Raw genomic sequence first — 22,138 nt, forward strand, 5'->3', positions numbered from 1 at the left:
AACTTGTGCCAGACCTCACCTGCATGTAGACACACTTCCTAGTTTCCCAGGCCATATGTATTAAGTTTTTGTGGTTCTGTTTTGAGGCAAAGTTTTATTGTACAGCTCTAGCTGCCCTGGAGCTCCTTATGTAGACCAGGCTGGCCTCAAACTCACAGAGATCTGCCTTCCAAGTACTAGGATTACAGGAATGAGTCACCATAGTGGGATAAATTACTATACTACCAAGCTGGCAACTTACCACACAGTTATCATGGCATAGTTCTGTAAGGTCAGAAGTCAACATCTGTCTCACTGAACTAAAATCAAGGTTCTACATTCCTTTCTCTAGAATCAGTTTCTTCACCTTTGCCATGATGAGAGCCAACTTGCATCCCTTGACTCCTGGTGCTTCCCCCACAGAATGGCTATCTTTAAACAAGAGGCACACTTTATATTCTGTAGGTCAGACCCATCGTCCCGCATCTACCTATTTATCTATAAACCTCAGTATACTAAGTCATTTGCACAGACTATGTCATTCAAAGACTTTCCCTACAGGATCATGTATTTCCTTAGGCAATAAAAATACCAACTGTAACACATTATATTCATTATGTTAATTTTATGAAATCAGGATAGATTACTGGTGTCACTATGGTAACAAGTATTGTGGGTTTTTTTGTTTGTTTGTTGTTGTTTTGAGGCAAAGTTTCACTGTAGCCCTGGCTGGCCTGGAACTAACTCGCTTTGTGTAACCAGGTTGGCCTTGGACTCAGAGATCTGCCTTCCTTGGCCTTCTAAGCACTAGAATTAAAGGTGTGAGTCACTACAGTGGGATAAGATGCAAAGTTACCAAATGAGTCTTGATTAACAACTGCATTAGAAGTGCTCAAAGGGCTGGAGAAAAGGGCTCAGCAGTTTGCTTCTAAGCGCCTAGGCGGGGCACCCTCTTCTGGCCTCTGAAGTAACTACAAGCAGCCGCAATACCAACCCTAACAGCAGCAAAACACCTCCCCCAGTCCCCGCCCGCATTCTTTCTTTCTTTCTTTCCTTTTTTTTTTTTTTTAAGAAAAAAATGTTTATTAGCAGACCACCTAAGGGGTTTGAATTTCTGTTAACTTTTTTTTTTTCATTTTCTGCATTCTCCATAGATGTTTTTATTTTTGTTTTGGAGACAGGCTCTTACTTTGTGGACCAGACTTGGCCTCCAACGGATAGGGATCCACCTGCCTCTATCCCCTCATGGGTTCCACCACGCCGGAAACAAAACAAAGAAAAACAAAACACCCTCAAATTATATCATTGTCTGAAACTCTGGTGTAGAATGTGGTGTTTGAAGTATCAAACAGATGACAAAGGTTCTCTCTTTCTCTACCCAAAGTGTACTGGCTCAATCACATGTATTGTTTTGAAGACCAATGTGGACACAATTTACTTTCCAAAGTGGTTGCATTACCTGGCTACAATTTTTTTTCCTCCACATGGCACGTTTTAAATTCTGTTTTAGACAAGAACTTGGGGCTTTTCTTTAGAATTTGTGGTGCCACAGGACCAAATAGAACACCTCACAGGCAGGCAGGCAGGCTTGCAAGCGCTCACAGGCGGGTCTGCCATGGGGCCTTCAGAGGAAGGGATTTTGTTCGTACCCCGCCTAGGCCGGGCGCACAAGGCCACACAAGGCCCGCAGGCCCACAGCCCCCCGGTTAGGTACGGCCGGCGCCGGGGGGCAGCGAAGGGGGACGAGCCCGGACCCGCAGGGAGAGGCTTGGGGCGGCGGCGGGGCGGGCCCGGAGCCCGGTGGGGGAGGAGCGGCGGCGGGGCTGCTGTGGCGACCGACGCGCGGCGGTGGCGGAGACCCACCCCCGTCCACATGGACAGTCGCCGAGGCCTGGGCTGATGCTCTGACGCCTGGGCGGGGTGGGCGGGCGGCGGCGGCCACTGCTGGAGCAGCGAGGGGTCGCGGGCGCCTGACGGTCGCGGAGCCCTCGCTCGGCTCGGCGCTGCGGCCATTTTACGGCCCGGGACGCAGGAGGCGTGTGAGCGTTCGCTTCGTTCTCCGTCCTCCGGGGCCAGCGGCGGAGCGGAGAGGAGCTTCTCCGAGGCCGGCGCGGGCGGTGGATGGGGAGTCGTGTGCTGAGGGGAGCCGGGCCCGGGAAGCGCCGCCGCCGCCGCTCACGGTCCCCGGTAGGCGCCTGAGGAGAAGAAACCCAGGCCGTGGGCCTCACCGCCTCCCGTCAGCCCGCGACAGGCCCGCTTTTGTGTGGGGGCCCGGCCGGCGGGGAGCGCCCCTCGCGGACGGTCGAGCCCGAGGCCCGCCACCCTGCGGCTGCTACCCTCCCGACGTGCGGCCCCCATTCCCCGCGAGCACCGCGGCGGTGCCGGCCATGGAGTAAGAAGGAGGCGGCGTGGGAGGAGGAAGATGGCGGCGGGCAAGAGCGGTGGCAGCGCTGGGGGTGTTTTCCTGAAAGGTGCGTTCGGGTCTTCCTCAGGGGAGAGTCGGGGGGGGGGGGATTCGCGACACCGGGGTTCTCTCGGGCCGAGATACTCAGCTGTGTGCTCCGGGTGGACTTGGGGCCTCGGGGGTCGGGACGGTCGATGGCGGGCAGGGAACGCGCTGCGGGCGCGCCGACTTCGGGTCCTCCCGGGCAAAGGCTCGGGCAGGCTGGCGCGAGGCGGCGCGGTAGCCGCGCAGCGAGCGGAGGCCCAGGGCGGCCTGCGAGGGGCAGGCCGAAGGCTTGGACTAGCTCCCACCTCCATATTTTCGATGGTTGCCTAGTGGGCGAGGAGCAGACTGCGTTCAGGTGTTTTTCTTAGCGTTCGTGGAAAGTTTCAGACCGCTAAGCTTGGTTGGAACTGGCCGATCCAAGTAGGCAGGGGAGAGAGGTAGTTTGTTTCACTGCCTTTTGGTTTAAAGCTCCCAGGCTAGCCGCTGCCATTGGAGTGCAGGTTAGACCTGGCGGTGCTCGATACTCCAGTGAGATGTGTTTGGCTATACTTTGTAAAGCAGTTCATTTGTGAAAGAGAGAGAGAGAGAGAGAGAGAGAGAGAGAGAGAGAGAGAGAGAGAGAGAGAGAAATATGAGCTTTGGAGTGTCAGTTTGGGGACAGCCAGGGAAGGTAAAAGAGTTAGGATGTTCCCATTTTTTAGTCGCTTGTGAGGCAGAGTTAACTATTTTAGTTGGTGGACTAAGTCTGCTTAAAAGGTATGTTATGGTTTGGGGTGGTGGCAAATGGGTAACTACTGCCTATGGCTGTATTGGGACCCCCACAATCCAGGTACATTTAGGTGCCGTTGTGGACCGGGAACGTAAACGTTCATACGACTTTAAATTTTCTAGTAACTGAATTTATAAATATGTTTTGGAAAATAAGTATGCGTTTAGTAATTGTTAAGAATAATTACTCTTTGGGGTAATTTTCAGTTTTTTTTTTTCTAGAAGAAATATATCCAGGCCATGCTTTAAGATATAATTTAGAAAAACTACAGAATTAAGAAAATGAAGTTTAAAATTAAGAAAGACTCTCTTAAGTGGTAGCAGGAGGGTGGCTCATGCCTTGTTTATTCCTTGACTGAGAAGAGGAAAAGTAATTTTCTTTATTCTTTGTACTTAAGAATAGGGAAGTGTGGGGGGGGGGGAGGCTTCCTTTACTTTGCAGGCCAGGCTTTATATAAGAAGCGATGCTAGCTTTCTATGGTTTTCCTCTGTGATACGGAAAGCAAGTGTGTTTTCCTGACTTTGTTTCATAATCACCTCCATACTAGTTTGACCACGGTAGGGAAGCCCTGCCGACAGGCGGAGAGAGGAGTAGTTCCTATTGCAGGTAGCCAGTGCTGTGCCTGTTTTTTGTTTGGAAATTGGAAATTCACCAGATGGCTTTCTGATGTTCATGGTCACCAGGCAGATGATTATACTTGTAGGGTTTTCTAAGTTTTGGGCTCCTATGGGCTTCTAATGCAGCTTAAATTCTGAGTGGATAAACACAGGATAATAAAGCCCAAAGCCATCTCTAAGAGAGTTGATCTGATGTCCATTGGTGGTAGTTTATTTGAACTTACTTGATTGTAAATGTACAGATGTGAAAGTTGGAGTTTCACCTTGTCTTATTCAGTATTTAAAAAAATTGAAATTGAGACGGGATCACATTATGTAGACCAGGCCACCCTTGATCTTCTGGAAATCCTCCTGCCTCAGCTTCTCAAGGACTAGGATTACAGATATGAGGGTTTTAGAATTTACTTTTTTTTTTTTTTTTTTTGGTTCTTTTTTTTCCGGAGCTGGGGACCGAACCCAGGGCCTTGCGCTTCCTAGGCAAGTGCTCTACCACTGAGCTAAATCCCCAACCCCTAGAATTTACTATTTTTAAAAACTTGTTAAAACGTTCCTTTGTTTACTTCGGTTTATTTTGAATCTTTGCCTGAGTGTATTGCAACAGTACAAGCTTGGTGACCAGACTCAAAGGAGGGCCTGGGACTGGCCGGGAGCTGCTGTGTAGGTACAGGGCCCTGAACGTGGGGCCTCCACAAGAGCAGCAAGTGGTCTTATCCTGTGAGCCATCTCTCCAGCCCCGAGGTTTACTTTTTAAAGATTCTTATTACACTTTGGTTTTTCTCAGGCAATTTTGAAAAAAAAAAAAATAGAAGGTGGTTTTTCTTAACTCATCAAATATTTTTAGTAGTCTAGTCTGGTAGATTAGAATACAACAGTGAATAACTATTCAAAGTCAGCACCTTCATGGAACATTTATTTAGTGGAAAAGACTTAACAAATTAAAAAAAAACCTCAATGCATTTAGAACAGTCTTATCCACCGTTTTCAGAACTTCTGTCAGTTTACGGAGGTTTGCTCAAAGTTGACAACTGTTTATAATGCCCTGGTGCCCCCTGTTCTCATGAATCAGCATGCAAGCACATGGAATACTGTTTTATTTTTCTATCAATTTATCAAATGACTCCTTTGTGCTTTTCAGTACTATGAAAATAAAAGCTGTATGAAAGCAATCCGGATGCTTGTGGTTTTGCTATCATATTCTTCAGCCTGGAACAAACTTGTTGTTAACGAATAAACTAGGCCATGACAACGTGAAAAAGACTGTAGAGGAAGCATAGAGAGCAACATCATTTTATACTTTTCAAGTTAAGAGAAGTGTGACACACGCCTTTAATCCTAGCTCTCCAGAGGCAGAGGTAGGCTGAGCTGAAGCTAGCCTGGTCTACAGAGTGAGTTCCAGGACAGTCAGGGCTACATAGAGAAACCCTGTTTGGAAAAACAAAACAAAGAAAAGAAATGAGAAGAAACCTAGAAAATGCCGAGAAACACCTGGGTCCTTAGGTACTCAAAGGAGATGACACATATCAGGGTTTAGAGGTGGTGCTTGGTTTCATGACTTAAAGGGTGAGAGCGTGGTAGAAGCTCTGTGGTGCAGGGTTGTCTCTTTCCAAGCAGGAGGAAGCCTTTGGAGAACTGAGGACAAAAACGTATCCAGATAGAAGTTCTACACACTGTAGTGCTTGCTCAGTACTAGAGTGCTTGCTTGTCTAGGCTACACAAAGCCTTGGCTTTGATCCTCAGCATGGTGTAAAACAGACAGGGTGCTGAATGTCTATGATCCCAGCACTCTGGAGGTGCAAGCAGGAGAATCAAAAGTTCAAGGTCATCAGAATGGGATATATGACATAGGAGACTTTTTTTTAAGGTCACTTTGTCTGCCTTGTGCAAGAATTAAAGGGAGATGAATTCAAACAAACACTTGCAGTCCTGATAGAAGTAAGCCTGGTTGGGAAATTGGAAAAGGAGAGTCAGTAGGCTGAAGATCGTTTGGTATAGAGTTTGTGAGATTTATTCATACAGTGCTCATGAGGTGAAGGTAAAAGAAAACTCCAGGTTCATTCTTTGCAGTACTTGTTGAGGTACTGGGAACCAATGCCACTTCTTGATCTTGAGTAGACTTAGAAGGGAAATAATGCTCTGCTGGGTCCCAAGTCTCAAGTGAATGTTTAATGTCTTTGCTCTAGGGTACGTTTTAACCAGTAGTTGTGTGCTTTTGTCACTTCTGTAGAGGAAATTGGCTACTGTTTATTGTATCCTCTGTATTGTCTTTGTATTGAATTTTCTTTTTTTTTTTTTAAAGATTTATTCATTTATTATATATAAGTACACTAGCTGTCTTCAGACACACCAGAAGAGGGCATTGGATCTCTTTACAGATGGTTGTGAGCCACCATGTGGTTGCTGGGAATTGAACTCAGGACCTCTGGAAGAGCAGTCGGGTGCTCTTAACCGCTGAGCCATCTCTCCAGCCCTTGAATTTTCTTTTCCATCTTTGACTGTTTCTTTTACATTTGTTCATATACTGAGGTCATGCAACCCCTTTTCACTATTGATAATTTAGGCAGCTTTCTCTGTTCATTTAGCATGTATTTAAGAATAACAATTGCTTTTAGTCACTGCACAGAGGCACTTTTTTTTTGTATCTCCTAGTAAGAAGACTAAATGGCCATAATCAACACATAAAATTTGGACTGTCATGTATAAGAAAGGGGTATTACAATAAGAATGGTATCAGCGTGCTTAAAGTGTGAACAGGAGAAGGAGCGGTGGAGAGGCAGCTTTCCAGGCAGAGATAGTAAAAATAGAAGGATCATGGATATTTGAGGGGATAAAAACAGTATCATTAGGAAGTGTGCACAGTGAGGCTGACCATGACATCATAAAGTATGTTTCCAAAAAGACCTCTGACTCCCATGTGGAGTCTGCTTTACAGGGTGGGAAGATCATTGGGAGAACCAGCTGGGAGAGGATTGCTGTGTGGGCAACTATAGCTTGCTTGCTGTGCTTTCCTTTCTGAGAGTCTCTCTCATCTGTGATGTCCTAACAATCTGCTGCTTCTGTTTGTTTATGTACCCTCTTATATCTAGTTTACCCTCTCCTTACCTTTTTTCTGCCATCTGAATAGCTTTTCCCATTACTTTCTCCCACTTTGTGTGTGTGTGTGTGTGTCTGTCTGTCTCTCTCTCTCTCTCTCTCTCTGTGTGTGTGTGTGTGTGTGTGTGTGTGTGTGAGAGAGAGAGAGAGAGAGAGAGAGAGAGAGAGAGAGAGAGCGAGAGAGCGAGCGCGCATGCACATGATTGCCAGCCTGCTGGTGAGCTGTTCTATTTGGTCCTGTGGCACCACAAATTCCAAAAAAAAACCCACTCCAAGTTCTTGTCTAAACCTGAATTTAAAACGTGCCATGTGAAGGAAGAAATCATAGCCAGGTAATGCAACCACTTTGGAAAATAAATTGTGTTCACATTGGTCTTCAAAGCAATGCATGTGATTGAGCCAGTACACTGTGGGGGCGGGGGGAGAACGAACACCTTTGTCATCTATGTGTTTGATACTTCAAACACCACACTCTATACTAGACCATGTTTCAGACAATGATATAATTTGAGTTCGTGGCTGTGTATGAGAAAATGAGAGATCAGTGTCTTCTATCACTGTACACACTTTTGACAGTCTTATTTCAAAAATGTTTACACACAGGAGCCTACAGAAGTCAGCAGGTATGTTGGGTTCCCTTAGAATTGAAATTACTGAAGGTTATTAGATGCTCTGTGGGTACTGGGAACAGAACCCAGGTCCTCTGCAAGAACAAGTGTTCTTAACTGCTGAGCCAGCTCTCCAATTCCTTAAATGTCTGTTCCCCATCCCTTTTTTGTGATGCATGTATATACTTGTGTTTCCATGTGCAGATATGGGCACATACTTGCCACAGTGTACATGTAGAGATCAGGGACAACTTCAGGTATCAGTCCATGCCTTATACCTTGTTTGAGACATGGTCTCTTTTGTTGTTTGCCACAGCGTAGACCATGATAGCCAGCCTGTGAGTTCTGGGAAATGTCCTACCTGTCTGAACTATCCTGCCTGCTTGCCTGCCTATCCAAAGAAGAGCTAGGATGTTACAGCACTGGCTTTTTGTGGTGCTGGAAATTGGAACAGTTTCTCATGCTGACCCATGAAGTGCTTTACCTACTGGGCCATCTCTCCAGCCCTCCACCTTATTTATTTTAATGAGACAAATTATTTTATTTGTTCATTTCTTGGATTTAAAGTACACTTTGCTATCTTTAGCCTGAGATTCTTTGCTATCGTCCCTAACCATTACACAACTGTATGCAACCTTTACCCATTTCTTGTCATCAACCTTAATTAGGTTGGTTTTATTCTCAGCACAAAGTACTCCCCACCAACTTGGCATACATAGGCTTACCACAGTTGGATGCCAGCACACAATGATAGGCTTGGCCTTTTTTAAGACCTTGACAGCTTCGTGAATTCCACACGCTAAGCCATCATGGAAGACTGAGGTCATCATAATCTCTTGTAAAGTTGTAAAGTAGCACTAATGTTTCTTAAGCGCTAGCATCAGTGCCTTCTTGGATCACACTTGGGAAGCTGAATCTTGGATGCACCTGAGCCTCAGCACTGGGGGGAAATTCCTTTTTTTTTTTTTAAATACAAAATCTTTCACTGACTTAGAGCTTATGATTCAACTAGACTGGCTGATTTAGCAGATTCCCTCTGGGACCTTCCTATTTCTTCCTCCCAGCGATGAGCATACAACCCTGTGCTGTTACACACAGCATTACTGATTTCTAATTTAACTGATTTGTAGCTGCAGAACATCCTTTCCATAATTTCAATTAAAGAATTCTTGAGACATTGTATCTCCCATAATAGATTCTCTCTTGGAGAATGTATGTACTTGAAAAGAATGCTTTCTTTTTTTTTTTTTTTTCTTTTTTCTTTTTTGGTTTTGTTTTTTTCAGGTTTCTCTTCCTAGTCCTGGCTGCTCTGACACTAGCTCTATAGACCAGGCTGGTCTTGAACTGGCCTGTGGATGTTGGGATTAAAGGAAAAGGTGTTAAGTCTTCCGTTTGGGCAAGCCTTAGACTCCCTTGGGGAGATGACCTTGAACTTTTGATCTTCCTGCCTCTACCTTTGTGGTGTGATTAATGGTGTGTGCCACGATGCCTAGTTTATATAGTGTCAGTGCTCAAAACCCCAGTGCTTCCTCCGTGCTGGCTAAGCACTCGACCAACTGAGCTGCATCCCGGCCTGTGCCTGGCATTTTGTGCCAGAGATACGTCTGAACTCCGGGCTTCATGCTTTTGCTGCAGCACATTACCCAGCCATTTTACCAATCTCTTGATTTCCCTTTCTTTTAGAACTCTTTCAGCGATCACCCAGCTAGGGTGCACTGTGTCCAGTTCGCCTTTTCTAGGGTGTGACAGTGTTCACACCTTAGGTTCAACACACCTAGGTTTAAAGACATGGTGATGAAAGACTGCTTTTATTTTCTGAATGTTTAGTCAGAGTGATTTAGTGTATAGGTTAGAGGACAGACAACTTGGTGAGAGTCACATCTGTCCTTACCTTGTGAGCCCTGGAGACTAAACTAAGGTGGTCAGGCTCACTGAGCTTGCCTCCCTCCCTCCCCTGTTTCTACACTAGCAGAATGCCTCTGTCTCCAGTGAGAGCTGTTTTCCATTATGCTTAGACATAATTTTTTTTTCTTTTTTTTTTTGGAGCTGGGGACCGAACCCAGGGCCTTGCGCTTGCTAGGCAAGCGCTCTACCGCTGAGCTAAATCCCCAACCCCAGACATACTTTTTTTTTTTTTTTTTTTTTTATTAACTTGAGTATTTCTTATATACATTTCGAGTGTTATTCCCTTTCCCGGTATCCGGGCAAGCATCCCCCTCCCCCCTCCCCTTCCTTATGGGTGTTCCCCTCCCAACCCTCCCCCCATTGCCGCCCTCCCCCCAGCAGTCTAGTTCACTGGGGGTTCAGTCTTAGCAGGACCCAGGGCTTCCCTTTCCACTGGTGCTCTTACTAGGATATTCATTGCTACCTATGAGGTCAGAGTCCAGGGTCAGTCCATGTATAGTCTTTAGGTAGTGGCTTAGTCCCTGGAAGCTCTGGTTGCTTGGCATTGTTGTACTTTTGGGGTCTCGAGCCCCTTCAAGCTCTTCCAGTTCTTTCTCTGATTCCTTCAACGGGGGTCCTATTCTCAGTTCAGTGGTTTGCTGCTGGCATTCGCCTCTGTATTTGCTGTATTCTGGCTGTGTCTCTCAGGAGCGATCTACATCCGGCTCCTGTCGGTCTGCACTTCTTTGCTTCATCCATCTTGTCTAATTGGGTGGCTGTATATGTATGGGCCACATGTGGGGCAGGCTCTGAATGGGTGTTCCTTCAGTCTCTGTTTTTTTTTTTTTTTCGGAGCTGGGGACCGAACCCAGGGCCTTGCTCTTCCTAGGCAAGCGCTCTGCCACTGAGCCAAATCCCCAACCCCCAGTCTCTGTTTTAATCTTTGCCTCTCTATTCCCTGCCAAGGGTATTCTTGTTCCCCTTTTAAAGAAGGAGTGAAGCATTCACATTTTGATCATCCGTCTTGAGTTTCATTTGTTCTAGGCATCTAGGGTAATTCAAGCATTTGGGCTAATAGCCACTTATCAATGAGTGCATACCATGTATGTCTTTCTGTGATTGGGTTAGCTCACTCAGGATGCTATTTTCCAGGTCCAACCATTTGCCTACGAATTTCATAAACTCGTTGTTTTTGATAGCTGAGTAATATTCCATTGTGTAGATGTACCACATTTTCTGTATCCATTCCTCTATTGAAGGGCATCTGGGTTCTTTCCAGCTTCTGGCTATTATAAATAAGGCTGCGATGAACATAGTGGAGCACGTGTCTTTTTTGTATGTTGGGGCATCTTTTGGGTATATGCCCAAGAGAGGTATAGCTGGATCCTCAGGCAGTTCAATGTCCAATTTTCTGAGGAACCTCCAGACCAGACATACTTTTTATATATGAATTTAGTTTAGAACCCAGTCAGTTTTCCAGTTTCACAGAGATGGCACATTTTTATTACTCTGTTGAACTCATACAATTTGTTTTTCCATGGAGTGTGAGTGAGGCCTTTAGCTTTACTCAGAAACAAATCCCATGGTTCTTTGGTCAGTCTTGCTTTTCTTGTTGTTTGTTTGCTTTAGGTGTTTTGAGGTGGGGGATCTTAGGAAGTAGCCTAAGTTGACCTAGACCAACCTGCCTTCTAACTGGTGGGCATTTTATTTCACCCTGCCTCGGCTTGCATTGCTGGGATCATAGGCAGGCGCCTACAAACAAGCCTGGTGGGAGTTTTTCATTGATTTCCTTTCGGGAATTGCATCCTAATGCCATTCCTTATTATCCCTTACTTATGGCTATTTCCTGTTTTCAGACCAGCTGAAGTGATGCATTTTATTCCTTGGTATTATATGTTAACATGAAGCAGGGAAGTAGGATTATACTTGTGTATAAAATGATTAATTTTTAAAGAAGATTTAATTTATTTTATGTATGTGAGTGCTGTTTCTGTGTAGAAGAGGGCAATAGATGTTTGTGAGCCAGCATGTGGTTGCTGGAAATTGAACTCAGGACTTCTGGAAGAGCAAACAGTGCTCTGCTTTCTTTATCAAAAAATAAACATTTACATAGATCTGGAAACTGAGAAAGTTGTAGCTGGGTGATTTTTGGGAGGCTCCATGAAACAATTGTAGGGCTAATTCTGACTTGGCTACTCTGATTTCTAGGTTAGCTTTATTCATGTGTCTGGCTGGCTGGCCCCTCCATCTCCATGCAGCGTCCAAGCATCTTTGCGTGGTTAGTATCTAAAGCAGTGTGGGCTTAAACTTGCTCCTTAAAGCCAGGAACTCCACAGAAACTGCGTTTAGGAGTCTTGACAATTGAGAAAGAGCTGCACAGCACTACCCCAGGTCACTATTCTCTTGGCTGTCATTCCCACCCCAGCCAGGATTTTGCTGTGTGTGTGTATGTAGTCCTGCCTAGCCAGATATTTACTGTGTAGCCTAGGCTGGTTTTGAACTCATGACAATCCTCTGACTTCAGTTTCCTGACTTCTGGATTACAGATTACATACAGGTTTGTATCATTGTACATGGTACACATTTCTTTCTTTATGCATCTATCCCTGAGCTGCAATTACACATATTTACATATGCATTCTTATATAAACAATATCCACACTTACATAATTGTTGTGCTTTCTTCTCTTTTCTCTTTTATTTATTTATTTATTTGTTTGTTTGTTTATTTATTTATTTATTTATTTATTTATTTGAGATGGTGTCTTACTATATAAGTGGCCAGCCTGGAACTCACAGAGATCCACCTGTCTCCTCCTCCTGAGTGCTGGGACTGAAATTGTGTGCTGCCATACTTGGAAGCTTATGTGTTTTATAATAGAAAGCAAGCTTGATTTAGCTGCATTAGTTTCCCTCACCTGACCTATCGTATACTCAGTGGAATGACTAGACCTGAGTGAGCAAATTTAGCTTCACTGTCCAAATTGATATCTAAAATCTTTTTTTAAAAGATTAATTTATATTAGTATGAATACAGTGTTGCTGTCTTCAGACACCCCAGAAGAGGGCATCAGATCCCATTACAGATGGTTGTGAGCCACCATGTGGTTGCTGGGAATTGAACTCAGGACCTCTGGAAGAGCAGTCAGTGCTCTTAACTACTGGGCCATCTCTCCAGTCCCAATATCCAAAGTCTTGTCAAGTTTTGATTTTTTTTTTTATGATATCATCATCCTCTTAATACTATTTGTGTCCTCTGATTGTCACATGTGACTTAAAGTTATAATACTTTTTACCAAGGCTAATATTTTTATTGTTTCATAAAATTGTTTATTCAAGGTTCAGAATTACTTATTGAGTTCTATCCAAGTGCTAGAGGATTGTCATAGTTAGCTTTAGTATCTGGGAAGAGGAAACCTTAGTTGAAGAAATACCTCCATTAGATTAACTTGTAAGGATGTCTTTGGAGCATTTTAATTGCTGGTTGATGGAGGGGAGGCCAGCCCACTGTGGGAAGCGCATTGGTAGGCAGGAAAGATTATAAGAGAGCAAGCTGAACAAACCATGACAAAGGAGCCACTAAGCAGCATCATTCTTGGTTGCTGCTTCAGTTACTGCCTTCAGCTTCCTGCCTCAAATTTCTGTCGTGGCTTCCTTCAACAATGGACTATAACCTGGAAGCCACATAAACGATTTCTTTCCCCAAGTTGCTTTTAGTAATGTTTATCACAGCAACAGAAAGTCAATGAAAACAAACTGTATTCATTTGTTTTATTCATTTGTAAGATTCATTTGTTTTATTTTATTTGGGTGTATGTGTCTGCCTTTGTCTGTGGTGGTGAGGTATGAGGACATGAGTGTGTGAGCTGGTGGAAGCCAGAGGGATTGTCCTCTACAGTTGACGTTACAGATGCTTGTGAGCTGCCCTATGTGGGTGTTGGGAACCAAACCTGCATGCACTTAATTGCCAAGCTGTTTCTCTGGCCCCTGTATCTGTACTCTGTATGTTTATGGAGTATATTCTGGAGAGTAACCTTTGGTTGAATTTTTTAAATGGAACATGTCCCATTAAAACAATTAGTTTTAATACATTTTTTTATTTTTTAAGATTCTAATATAATCACATCAATTCCCCCCTCCAAACCATCCCATATACCTCCTTTGCCCTCTTTCTTTTTTTTTTTTTTTGTTTTGTTTTGTTTTTTTTTTTTTTTTTTTTTGAGCTGGGGACCGAACCCAGGGCTTTGCGCTTCCTAGGTAAGCGCTCTACCACTGAGCTAAATCCCCAGCCCCCTTTGCCCTCTTTCAGATTCAACTAAATTAGTGAAGAGACACCATGATCAAGGCAACTCTCCTAAAGGACAATTTTTTTTTTTTTTGGTTCTTTTTTTCGGAGTTGGGGACCGAACCCAGGGCCTTGCGCTTCCTAGGTAAGCGCTCTACCACTGAGCTAAATCCCCAGCCCCTAAAGGACAATTTTTAATTGGGGCTTTCTTACAGTTTCAATGGTTGAGTCCATTATCGTCATGGGAGGAAGCATGGCAGCATCTAGGCAGACATGGTAATGGAAGGGCTGAGTGTTCTACATCTTGATCAGAAGGCAGACAGGAGGCTCTCTCTTCTGCCCTGGGCAAAACTTGACATCACTCACCTCCACAGTGACTGACTTCCTCCAACAAAGCTAACCTTCTCTAACAAGGCCACACCTCCTGATAATGACACTTCCCATGGACCAAGCACATTCAAACCACCACACTACCTATCATTAAAATTTCATCTTTTGCCTCTTTAAAAATTTTAGATGCGTGAGTGAGTGCGTGCGTGCGTGCCTGTAAATGTGATGGGGATGTTTACTCAGGCCAGAAGAGGAAGTTGGGTCCCCTGCAGTTACTGGTGGTTATGAGCCAGCTGATAAGGGTGCTGGGAATCAAACTTAAATCCTCTAGAAGAGCAGCAAGTATTCTTTACCTATTGAGCAATCTCTCCAGTACCCTTTTGCTATTTTTGTTGCATCTTTTATCCACTATTATCTCTTCCTTACATCATTGTCATTGTGGTGAAGAATATAGAAGAAGAAAATGTATGTATTGAGTTGGAAGGATAGCTTAGTGGTAGTACTTGCCTAGCATACATAAGGCCTAGGTTTGACTCCCACTACTGGAAGAAATTTTGTTTAATTTATTAAACAATTTTGTTATTTAATAGAAATCTTTCCTTAACCTTTTTAACCCTAATTTCACTGGAGTACAGTAGTTGTAACTTTCCACTGATATTATCAGTGTTATTTATAACAGTATGTTGACATATAAATTACTCAGGGACTTTTGAGGATTTTAAGTTTCTGCCTAGCATGCGTGAAGCATTAGCTTACATCCTTAGCACCTCATAAGCTGTACACATTGATGCATATCTGTGATTCCAGCACTCTGGAGGTGGGGATGGTACGATCAGCAAAGTTCAAGGTGGTTCACAGCTACCTGGAAAGTGTAAAGTAGCATAGGCTACAATGAGACCCCATCAGAGAAACAGAGAAGAGTAGTGAGGAAGGGAAGGGAAGAGAGAGAATCTGCCTTCAGTCTGGGAGATTTCATCATGTTCAGGAAGCAGTGAGTGAGCAGGAAGTGGGGCTTGGCTATGTAACCTCAAATCCTGCCCCAGTGACCCACTTCCTCCAGCAATATTCCACCTCCTAATGATTCTTTTTTTGTGTGTGTGGTTTGTTTGTTTGTTTGTTTGTTTCGGAGCTGAGGAGAGCCTTGTGCTTGCTAGGCAAGCGCTCTACCACTGAGCTAAATCCCCAACCCAAATGTGTAGCCCAGGCTGGCCTCGAACTCATGATCCTCCTGCCTCTGCCTCCTTCAGCAAATCCTACCAGCGTGCGCCAGCACAACTGGCTATGATTCTTTACCCTTTCCAAACAGTGCCAAAGAGCTAGGAATCAAGTATTCAAACATGAACCTATGGGGAACATTTTCATTCAAATCATAAGAAGTTTACTCCTGGCTTCTATAGGCTTATGGCTCTCATGATGTACAGTGTAATGCCCCCATAGTCAATAACTAAGTAAATAACCAAGACTCTTCTGATACTCAAGCAACCAACCCCATAACTGTGAGCCCCCATACAGTTTTGATTTTTTTTTTTTTTTTGGTTCTTTTTTTCAGAGCTGGGGACCGAACCCAGGGCCTTGCGCTTCCTAGGCAAGCGCTCTACCACTGAGCTAAATCCCCAACCCCTACAGTTTTGATTTTAACTCTCCAACATGCAATGGCACAAAGTAAAGATTCCCATTCTGAAACAGAGAGGTGGGTGTCTACAAGGAAAAGTCAGTTCAGAGCAAGACTGAAATCTAGCAGGGCAAACACCATATCCTGCAGTTCCATGTTCTGCTTCTATAACTAGTGTAGAACCAGCTGGGTTCTACATAACCCCATCTCTCCCTCTCTGCTGCCTACAGCAAGCATAACCTCTCTTGAGCCAGCTCTGCTCTTTACCTGCAGCTTTTGGTTGGTCCTGGCATCTGCCGTATTCTTAGGTCTTCATTGCAACCTAGGCATCACTTTCACAACTTCACACAGGGGCCAGGTCTCTGAACATCCCTCTCATTGTGTGGTTTTTGTGTCTCTAGAACCATAGAGATAGACTCCATGACCCACTAATCTTACATCTTTGAAAGCATACCTGAGAAACCACTACTGCGAGAACAGAACATAGACAATGGCAAGTTCTGTTGCCAGCTTCAGATGGCCTCTGGCCTCTTTGAAAACCACAGTTATGTCAGCTTCGGTATGTTTTCCAGGCTGGCTCTAGCAAAAACACTTCCCTAGCTGGTAGGTGTCCTTTGAGCTATACTCTTGAGTTCAGGCTGTAGGATAAGTGAGATTTTACAATGTGGAGACTTTGGTGGCTAAGATCTTATACTCAGGGCCTTCCCTATTGCCTCATGCTGAGCAAGAGGTTTCCTTTGAACACTCACAGCCACCAGTCATCTTTCAAATTTAAACTTGGCTCCAGATTTCAACTTGCACATATCCCTTCCCTTGCCACACCGACATGGAGGGAGATAAGTGGAGGAGAGAAAGAAACTAACTAACTCTCCAGGTCTTGCTGTACACACAGTCCTGGAAGGCCTCCAATTCACAGTGAGTACCCTGCCTCAGCCGTATCACCATATCTACTTACTCAGGTCTCTGACAGTTTCTTAATCTCTTTTTGAAGAAGTTCTGAGTGGCATTTTATTGAATGTCTCCTTTGGAAGCTTATCTGATTGTTCTTGATGGCTAAGTTGGCATCAGGAGTTTTAAGAAAGAGCAGCAAAGAGCTGAGTTGCTTTTCCTGTCGAGGTGTATGAGAGGGTTGGTTACACACTGTGAAGAAGACATCACGATTGATGTAGCCTTTGGCACTGGAGTGTGTGTGTGTGTGTGTGTGTGTGTGTGTGTGTGTTGGGTTTCTCCACTGCCTGTTGGATTTTTGTGTTCATTTTGCTCTTCTTTCTTTTTTTCTCTTTAATTTTTTTTTCTCTTTAATTTGGGTGGGGGTGGTGAGTTAACAAGTCTAGCCTATTCTGAAGAAATTCTCAGTATGTTCATAACATTATTTTGAAAAATTGTCTAAGGAAATTTGATAGGTTATTATTTTGATAGGTTATTTGATAGGTTATATATAACTAGTTCTGTAGTTCTGTGTTTTTTATTTTTTCTAACTTATATATTTGTATGTGTGCATTGTGCCTGTTTGCAGCTCCTCTGTGTGCATTAGATCTGAAAAAGTTGTTGGAGGTCTTATCACTGTGCTGGTCTCTGCCTGAACTTGGGGTTTGCGTTTTCTCAGCTGTTTTAGAAGGTACCAAGCCCCAGTGGTCCTCTTCCTGCCCTCTTATGAATTTGGGGTTACAGGAATCCAAACTCTGTTGCTCATGATTGTTCAGCAAGTACTTTTAACAACCCAGCCTCCTCTCGAACTGCTGGTGTCTTAACTTGAGCATTCCCAACAGTGGCTAAGTGCTGCCATGCTGCCTTCTTTGGGTAGTTCATTCATGAAACTGTGTGGAACAAAGGTCTATGATGTCCAGTATATAAGTGTCTCATGCAGTGGTACTCTAAGTTAGTTTGACTTTTAGCCTTTGGTGCTCCAGGTATACTTTTCTTTTGTACTTGCTAAGTGTCCCAGTTTTAGTTTGATTGCTGTTACAGAATGCCATGACAAAAGCAGTTTAGGAGAGAAAAGGGTTTAATTTAGCTCACAAAATTACAGTCCACCATTGCTTGGACGTTAGGGCTAGCAGGAACATGAAGCACCTAGTCACATCCAGTTAAGAGCAGAGGGAAAAGGAATGAATCATGCTTATGCTCAGTTTGTTTTTCCCATTCTTACATGGTACAGGACCCCAAATCAGAAAATGGTGTCCTTAGAGTGGCTGGGTCCTCCCACCTCAGTTAGCAAAATCAAGACATTCTCCGTAGATAGTCCCATAGGCCAACTAATTTACATAATCTCTGGTTGGAAACTGACTTCCCACAATAGTCTAGATTCTACTAGGTTGACAACTAAAACTAGTGCTCTCCGGGAGTCAAATTTGCCACAGACCAACTTGTAAAGAAGGCCACATGCCTCAAATACTGATGGCCCTTTGTCAACACATGTACCTGAAACCAAAAAGGAAGCTGTTTTAATTATGGACTCCTGTATCCCTTAGATCATGAAAATTCTGCTCTCAACTCTTAGTAATTGAGGATTTATGACTAGGGATTCTCTGCTTGGTCTGTTTGGGGTGCTGTTACAAAGTCTCACAAATTACGTAATTTGTCTTTGTTGACTTTTGGGGGTTGAAGGGCTTTTACTATGAGGCTGACTCAAACTCTGTGTAGCCCATGATAGCCATAAACTTGTGATTTTTCTGTGTCTCCCAATGCTGGGATGACTGGAATGCACCACTATACTCTACTTGAGATGAATTTCTCAGTGCTAGAGGCTGGAAAGTCAAATCAAAATATTCAGAATCAATATCTAGAAGCATCCTGCTTTCTCACAAGATGACTTGTGACTCTGTCCTGGCGAAAGGGTAAACAACTTCCCTGGGTCTCTTACAGGATTGACCGCATTGCTGTAGAGTCTGCCCTGTGTCTCCCAAAGTTCCTCCTCTCACCACTAATACCTTGGAGAGTGGGATTCTAAAAATCTGAATTTGGGACTTACAGTCCTTCAGGAGATTCAGCGGGGCCTGCCTTTCTGAATCCTGACTAGGAAAGTGAAACTTTCTTTTCTGTCTCTTCCGTTTGCATGCTGGCCAGAGCTAAGTATGCGCCTTCTGGCTCTTGATACTTTCTTTTTTTTTTTTTTTTAAATTTATTTATTTATTATGTATACATCATACAGCTTTCTGCCTGCGTGTATTCCTGCAGGCCAGAAGAGGGCACCAGACCTGATTATAAGTGGTTGTGAGCCACCATGTGGTTGCTGGGAATTGAACTCAGGACCTCTGGAAGAGCAGACAGCGCTCTTAACCTCTGAGCCATCTCTCCAGCCCGATACTTTCTTACTGTTTCTCTGAAGCCTGCCTCCCTGCTGCTTAGCTGTTTTCTGTCACGTGGCTGACCTGCATGCTGACTTAACTTGAACAACATAGTTTTATCCCCTTCTTGTCTCCATTTTTCTTCTCTGGGAAGATGCCAAGATTTACAGGTTGCCTGCCTTTTATTTAAACTATGATAATTTCTCCTTAAGTTGAAAGGAGAAAAATCTAAATGTTGGAGAGAGATGCAGACATTTAGATGGGTCCTAGCCCTTTGACATTTGAAAGGGCTGAAATTATCACCTATAGAGGTCATGCTTAGAGCCATGAAATTAAGTTACCTTTTTTAAAAAACAAAACAAAACAAAAAAAAAAACAAAAACAAAAACAAAAATAATCTCAGGCTCGAGAGATGCCTCAGTGGTTAAGAAAGAGCACTGGCTGCTCTTCCAGAGGTCCTGACTTCAATTCCCAGCAACCACGTGGTAACTCACAACCATCTGTAATGAGGTCCAGTGCCCTCTTCTGACCTGCAGGCACACATTCAAGCAGAACCCTATATAGATGATAAATAAATCTTTTTTTAAAAATCTTAATGTTGTAAGTAACTTTACTATCTTGGGCTGCATTCATGGCTATCCTAGGCTGCAGCCAAGTAGCTGGATACAGCTAGTAGATATACTTTATTTTTTTACTTTGTCTGTTTGTTTTTAATGGTTCTGGAGATTGAAGCCAGTATCTGTAGCATGGTGGGCAAACAGTCTATCACTTAACCTCCTCTTCCCCACCAGACTTGTAGATCCAAGGGTAAGTTTTACCTTCTAAAAAACTAGTTGTATTTTTCTTTCTCCAGCCCGAACTTAGTCTTAGCCCAAAATCTGCACGAAATTAGACTTTTGTCATAGGGTTCCATTCATTCTCCCTTCTCACTTTGTTCTGTATTTCCTAATGAACATCTTTGGTGTCCTGATCTAAAGCTTCCTGGTTATCAAATTAACTATCTTGCTAACAAATAAGGTCTTATTTTGTTTTTCTTCAGTTAAAAGGCAGAGGTTGTTGAGTCTAACAGGTATTAGTGGTCTGAATGTACTCATGAGAAGGCAAGAAACTAAATTAGAGGGATCAATTCCTAAAATCATAGTTTATGTATACATGTATGCCTTTCCCCCATTTTATTCTGTTTTTGCAACTTAAGTTTCTGTAGCAAACACACATGCGCATGTACGCGGGTGCAAACCAGCTTTTAATTTATTCTTTTTCTCTTGAAGGAAATAAGGTGCTTCAAGAAATAGTTTTTAAAAATAGATTAGCATCAAGATTAAAACAATTTAGAACAGAGTTTGGGAAATGCTCACATTTCTTATATTCAGTAGTTATATTAATGAGTACTTATTTCAGTTTGTTTTATTTCAGCTTTGGCTAGATCAGAATCTAAGAGGGATGGAGGCTTTAAAAATAATTGGAGCTTTGATCATGAAGAAGAAAGTGAAGGAGATGCAGATAAAGAGTAAGGACATCTTCCTCCCATATTTCATACGAATGAAACTTTTCATTAGAAAATCTATTTATATTTTGTAGAATTTTTAAAATATATTTTTTACCATAAGAAAAGATAAAGCAATATTTTATTGGTAAATAATTTTGTTTATTTCTCAGTCTTAAATGTATGTATGTAATAAATATTTTCTAATGATTGACAAACAACTAGACAAGTTTTCAAACTACAGTAAACCTCCACTTTTTAAAGGCAACCTTTTCTGGAAACAATTTGTCAAGCCTCTGAATTTTGTATGAAAGATTAAGTCTTCTACTTTCTTTATTTTCTACTTGTGACCTTCGATTACCACTTTGACCTTGGATCGGATTTCCACCTGGGAAAGCAACACCGGTCTAAAGAATATGAGTGGGCACTGTCCAGATGAAGTAGAAGCAGTGTCATACCCAGTTCATGCACTTGAATCCATCCAGTGTGGAATTTTACAGCACAGGAGTGGGTTTTGTTGTGGGCTTTTGGAATACTGTAGGCCTAGTTCAGGGCCGTAACTGGGAAAGTGCTCTTCCATAGAGCACCATTGCCTGTGATGAGAGTTACTCACAGTAGTACTTTCCTACAATATGATAACCATGATGCAAATTCAATACCATTTTTAAGCTCTTGGTTTATTTACACTTTTTCTACTGTCCAGAGACATGTAAATATACAGAATTTTGGCAGAGCAATATATTTTTTCGTTATTTTTTATGTTTTGGCTTTTCAAGACAGGGTTTCTCAGTATAACAACCCTGGGTGTCTTAGAACTCCAGACAGGGCTGGCTTTAAACTCACTCACAGAGATCTGTCTACTTCTACCTGCAAATTGCTAGAATTATAGGCATGAGCCACCACATCTATAAATATATTTTTAGAAACTATGTTCTCTTAGTTTTTTGGGAGAGGGCTTCACTCTGTAGTCCAGGCTAGCCTACAGAGTATAGCTACTATATAGCTCAGAGTTCCCTTGAATTTTTAGGTAAACTCCTTAGCCTCTTTAGTGTTAGAATTATAGATTTACTTCATCACACCCAGCTTTTTAAGAAAGAAATCTATTTATAAGTTATCATTCAAGTATGTTGACTAAATATTTGAGGTATTTTGCATTCAGTATTTTAAGTAATTTTATCTGAAAGAAAAGTTTGAACTGATAAATTTATTTCATAAGATTAGTGTCTTATGGTCATCTTACCCTTTTTTAAAAGTATTTTTAAATTTGGTATTTATGTAGTTTTGAACAATGGCACTAAATATGAAATTGTGACAAAGATATATCTTTCAGAAATTTTAATAAAAATTTTATAAGAATTTTTGTATTAATATTAGTATATAACAGAGTAATGAAATAAAACATTACATTTTTATTAAAAATAGCTTGAGGTTTACTAGAAATAGCTTGTGTATAGCAGAATTATCCAAAAGATATGTTTGATTCCTGTTCTGGAAGATTTACTGTGACTATTTTTTAAATGATCCATGAAGGTACCATCTTGTGCATCTCAGGTACAGACTGCAATTTTCAATTCATTGTGTTCCTCAGGGATCCGTTCAGGCTCATGTTGAGAGGCCCGTGAGCTGTTCCTGTGTACTACAGTGTGGTGCCTCAGCTTCCGAGTGCAGGGTGGATCTGTGCTCCACTCGGGTGGAGTTGGGTGGTGCTGTGACTGTCACTGCCCCAGCAGCAGCAGCAGACTCAG

The 22,138-nt window shown here is 42.9% G+C and overlaps 1 protein-coding gene across 11 annotated transcripts in view; it reads left to right on the top strand.

Annotated features, from left to right (window-relative positions):
- The first annotated feature begins 1,832 nt into the window (after positions 1-1,832).
- Positions 1,833-22,138, top strand: part of Senp6 (SUMO specific peptidase 6) — a 78,393-nt gene continuing 58,087 nt past the window's right edge. For 6 of the 11 annotated variants that reach the window (XM_087561214.1, XM_087561216.1, XM_087561217.1 and 3 more), the window contains exon 1: positions 1,833-2,450. Coding sequence is in view for 3 of the 11 variants with exons in the window: in XM_087561212.1 (XP_087417338.1) it covers positions 2,402-2,450; positions 20,324-20,417 (143 nt within the window). In the remaining 8 variants the exon portion in view is untranslated. 11 annotated transcript variants of the gene reach the window in all.

This window comes from Rattus norvegicus, chromosome 8, assembly GCF_021556685.1.
Source record: "Rattus norvegicus strain SHRSP/BbbUtx chromosome 8, alternate assembly SHRSP_T2T, whole genome shotgun sequence".
NCBI classification, from domain to species: Eukaryota; Metazoa; Chordata; class Mammalia; order Rodentia; family Muridae; genus Rattus; species Rattus norvegicus.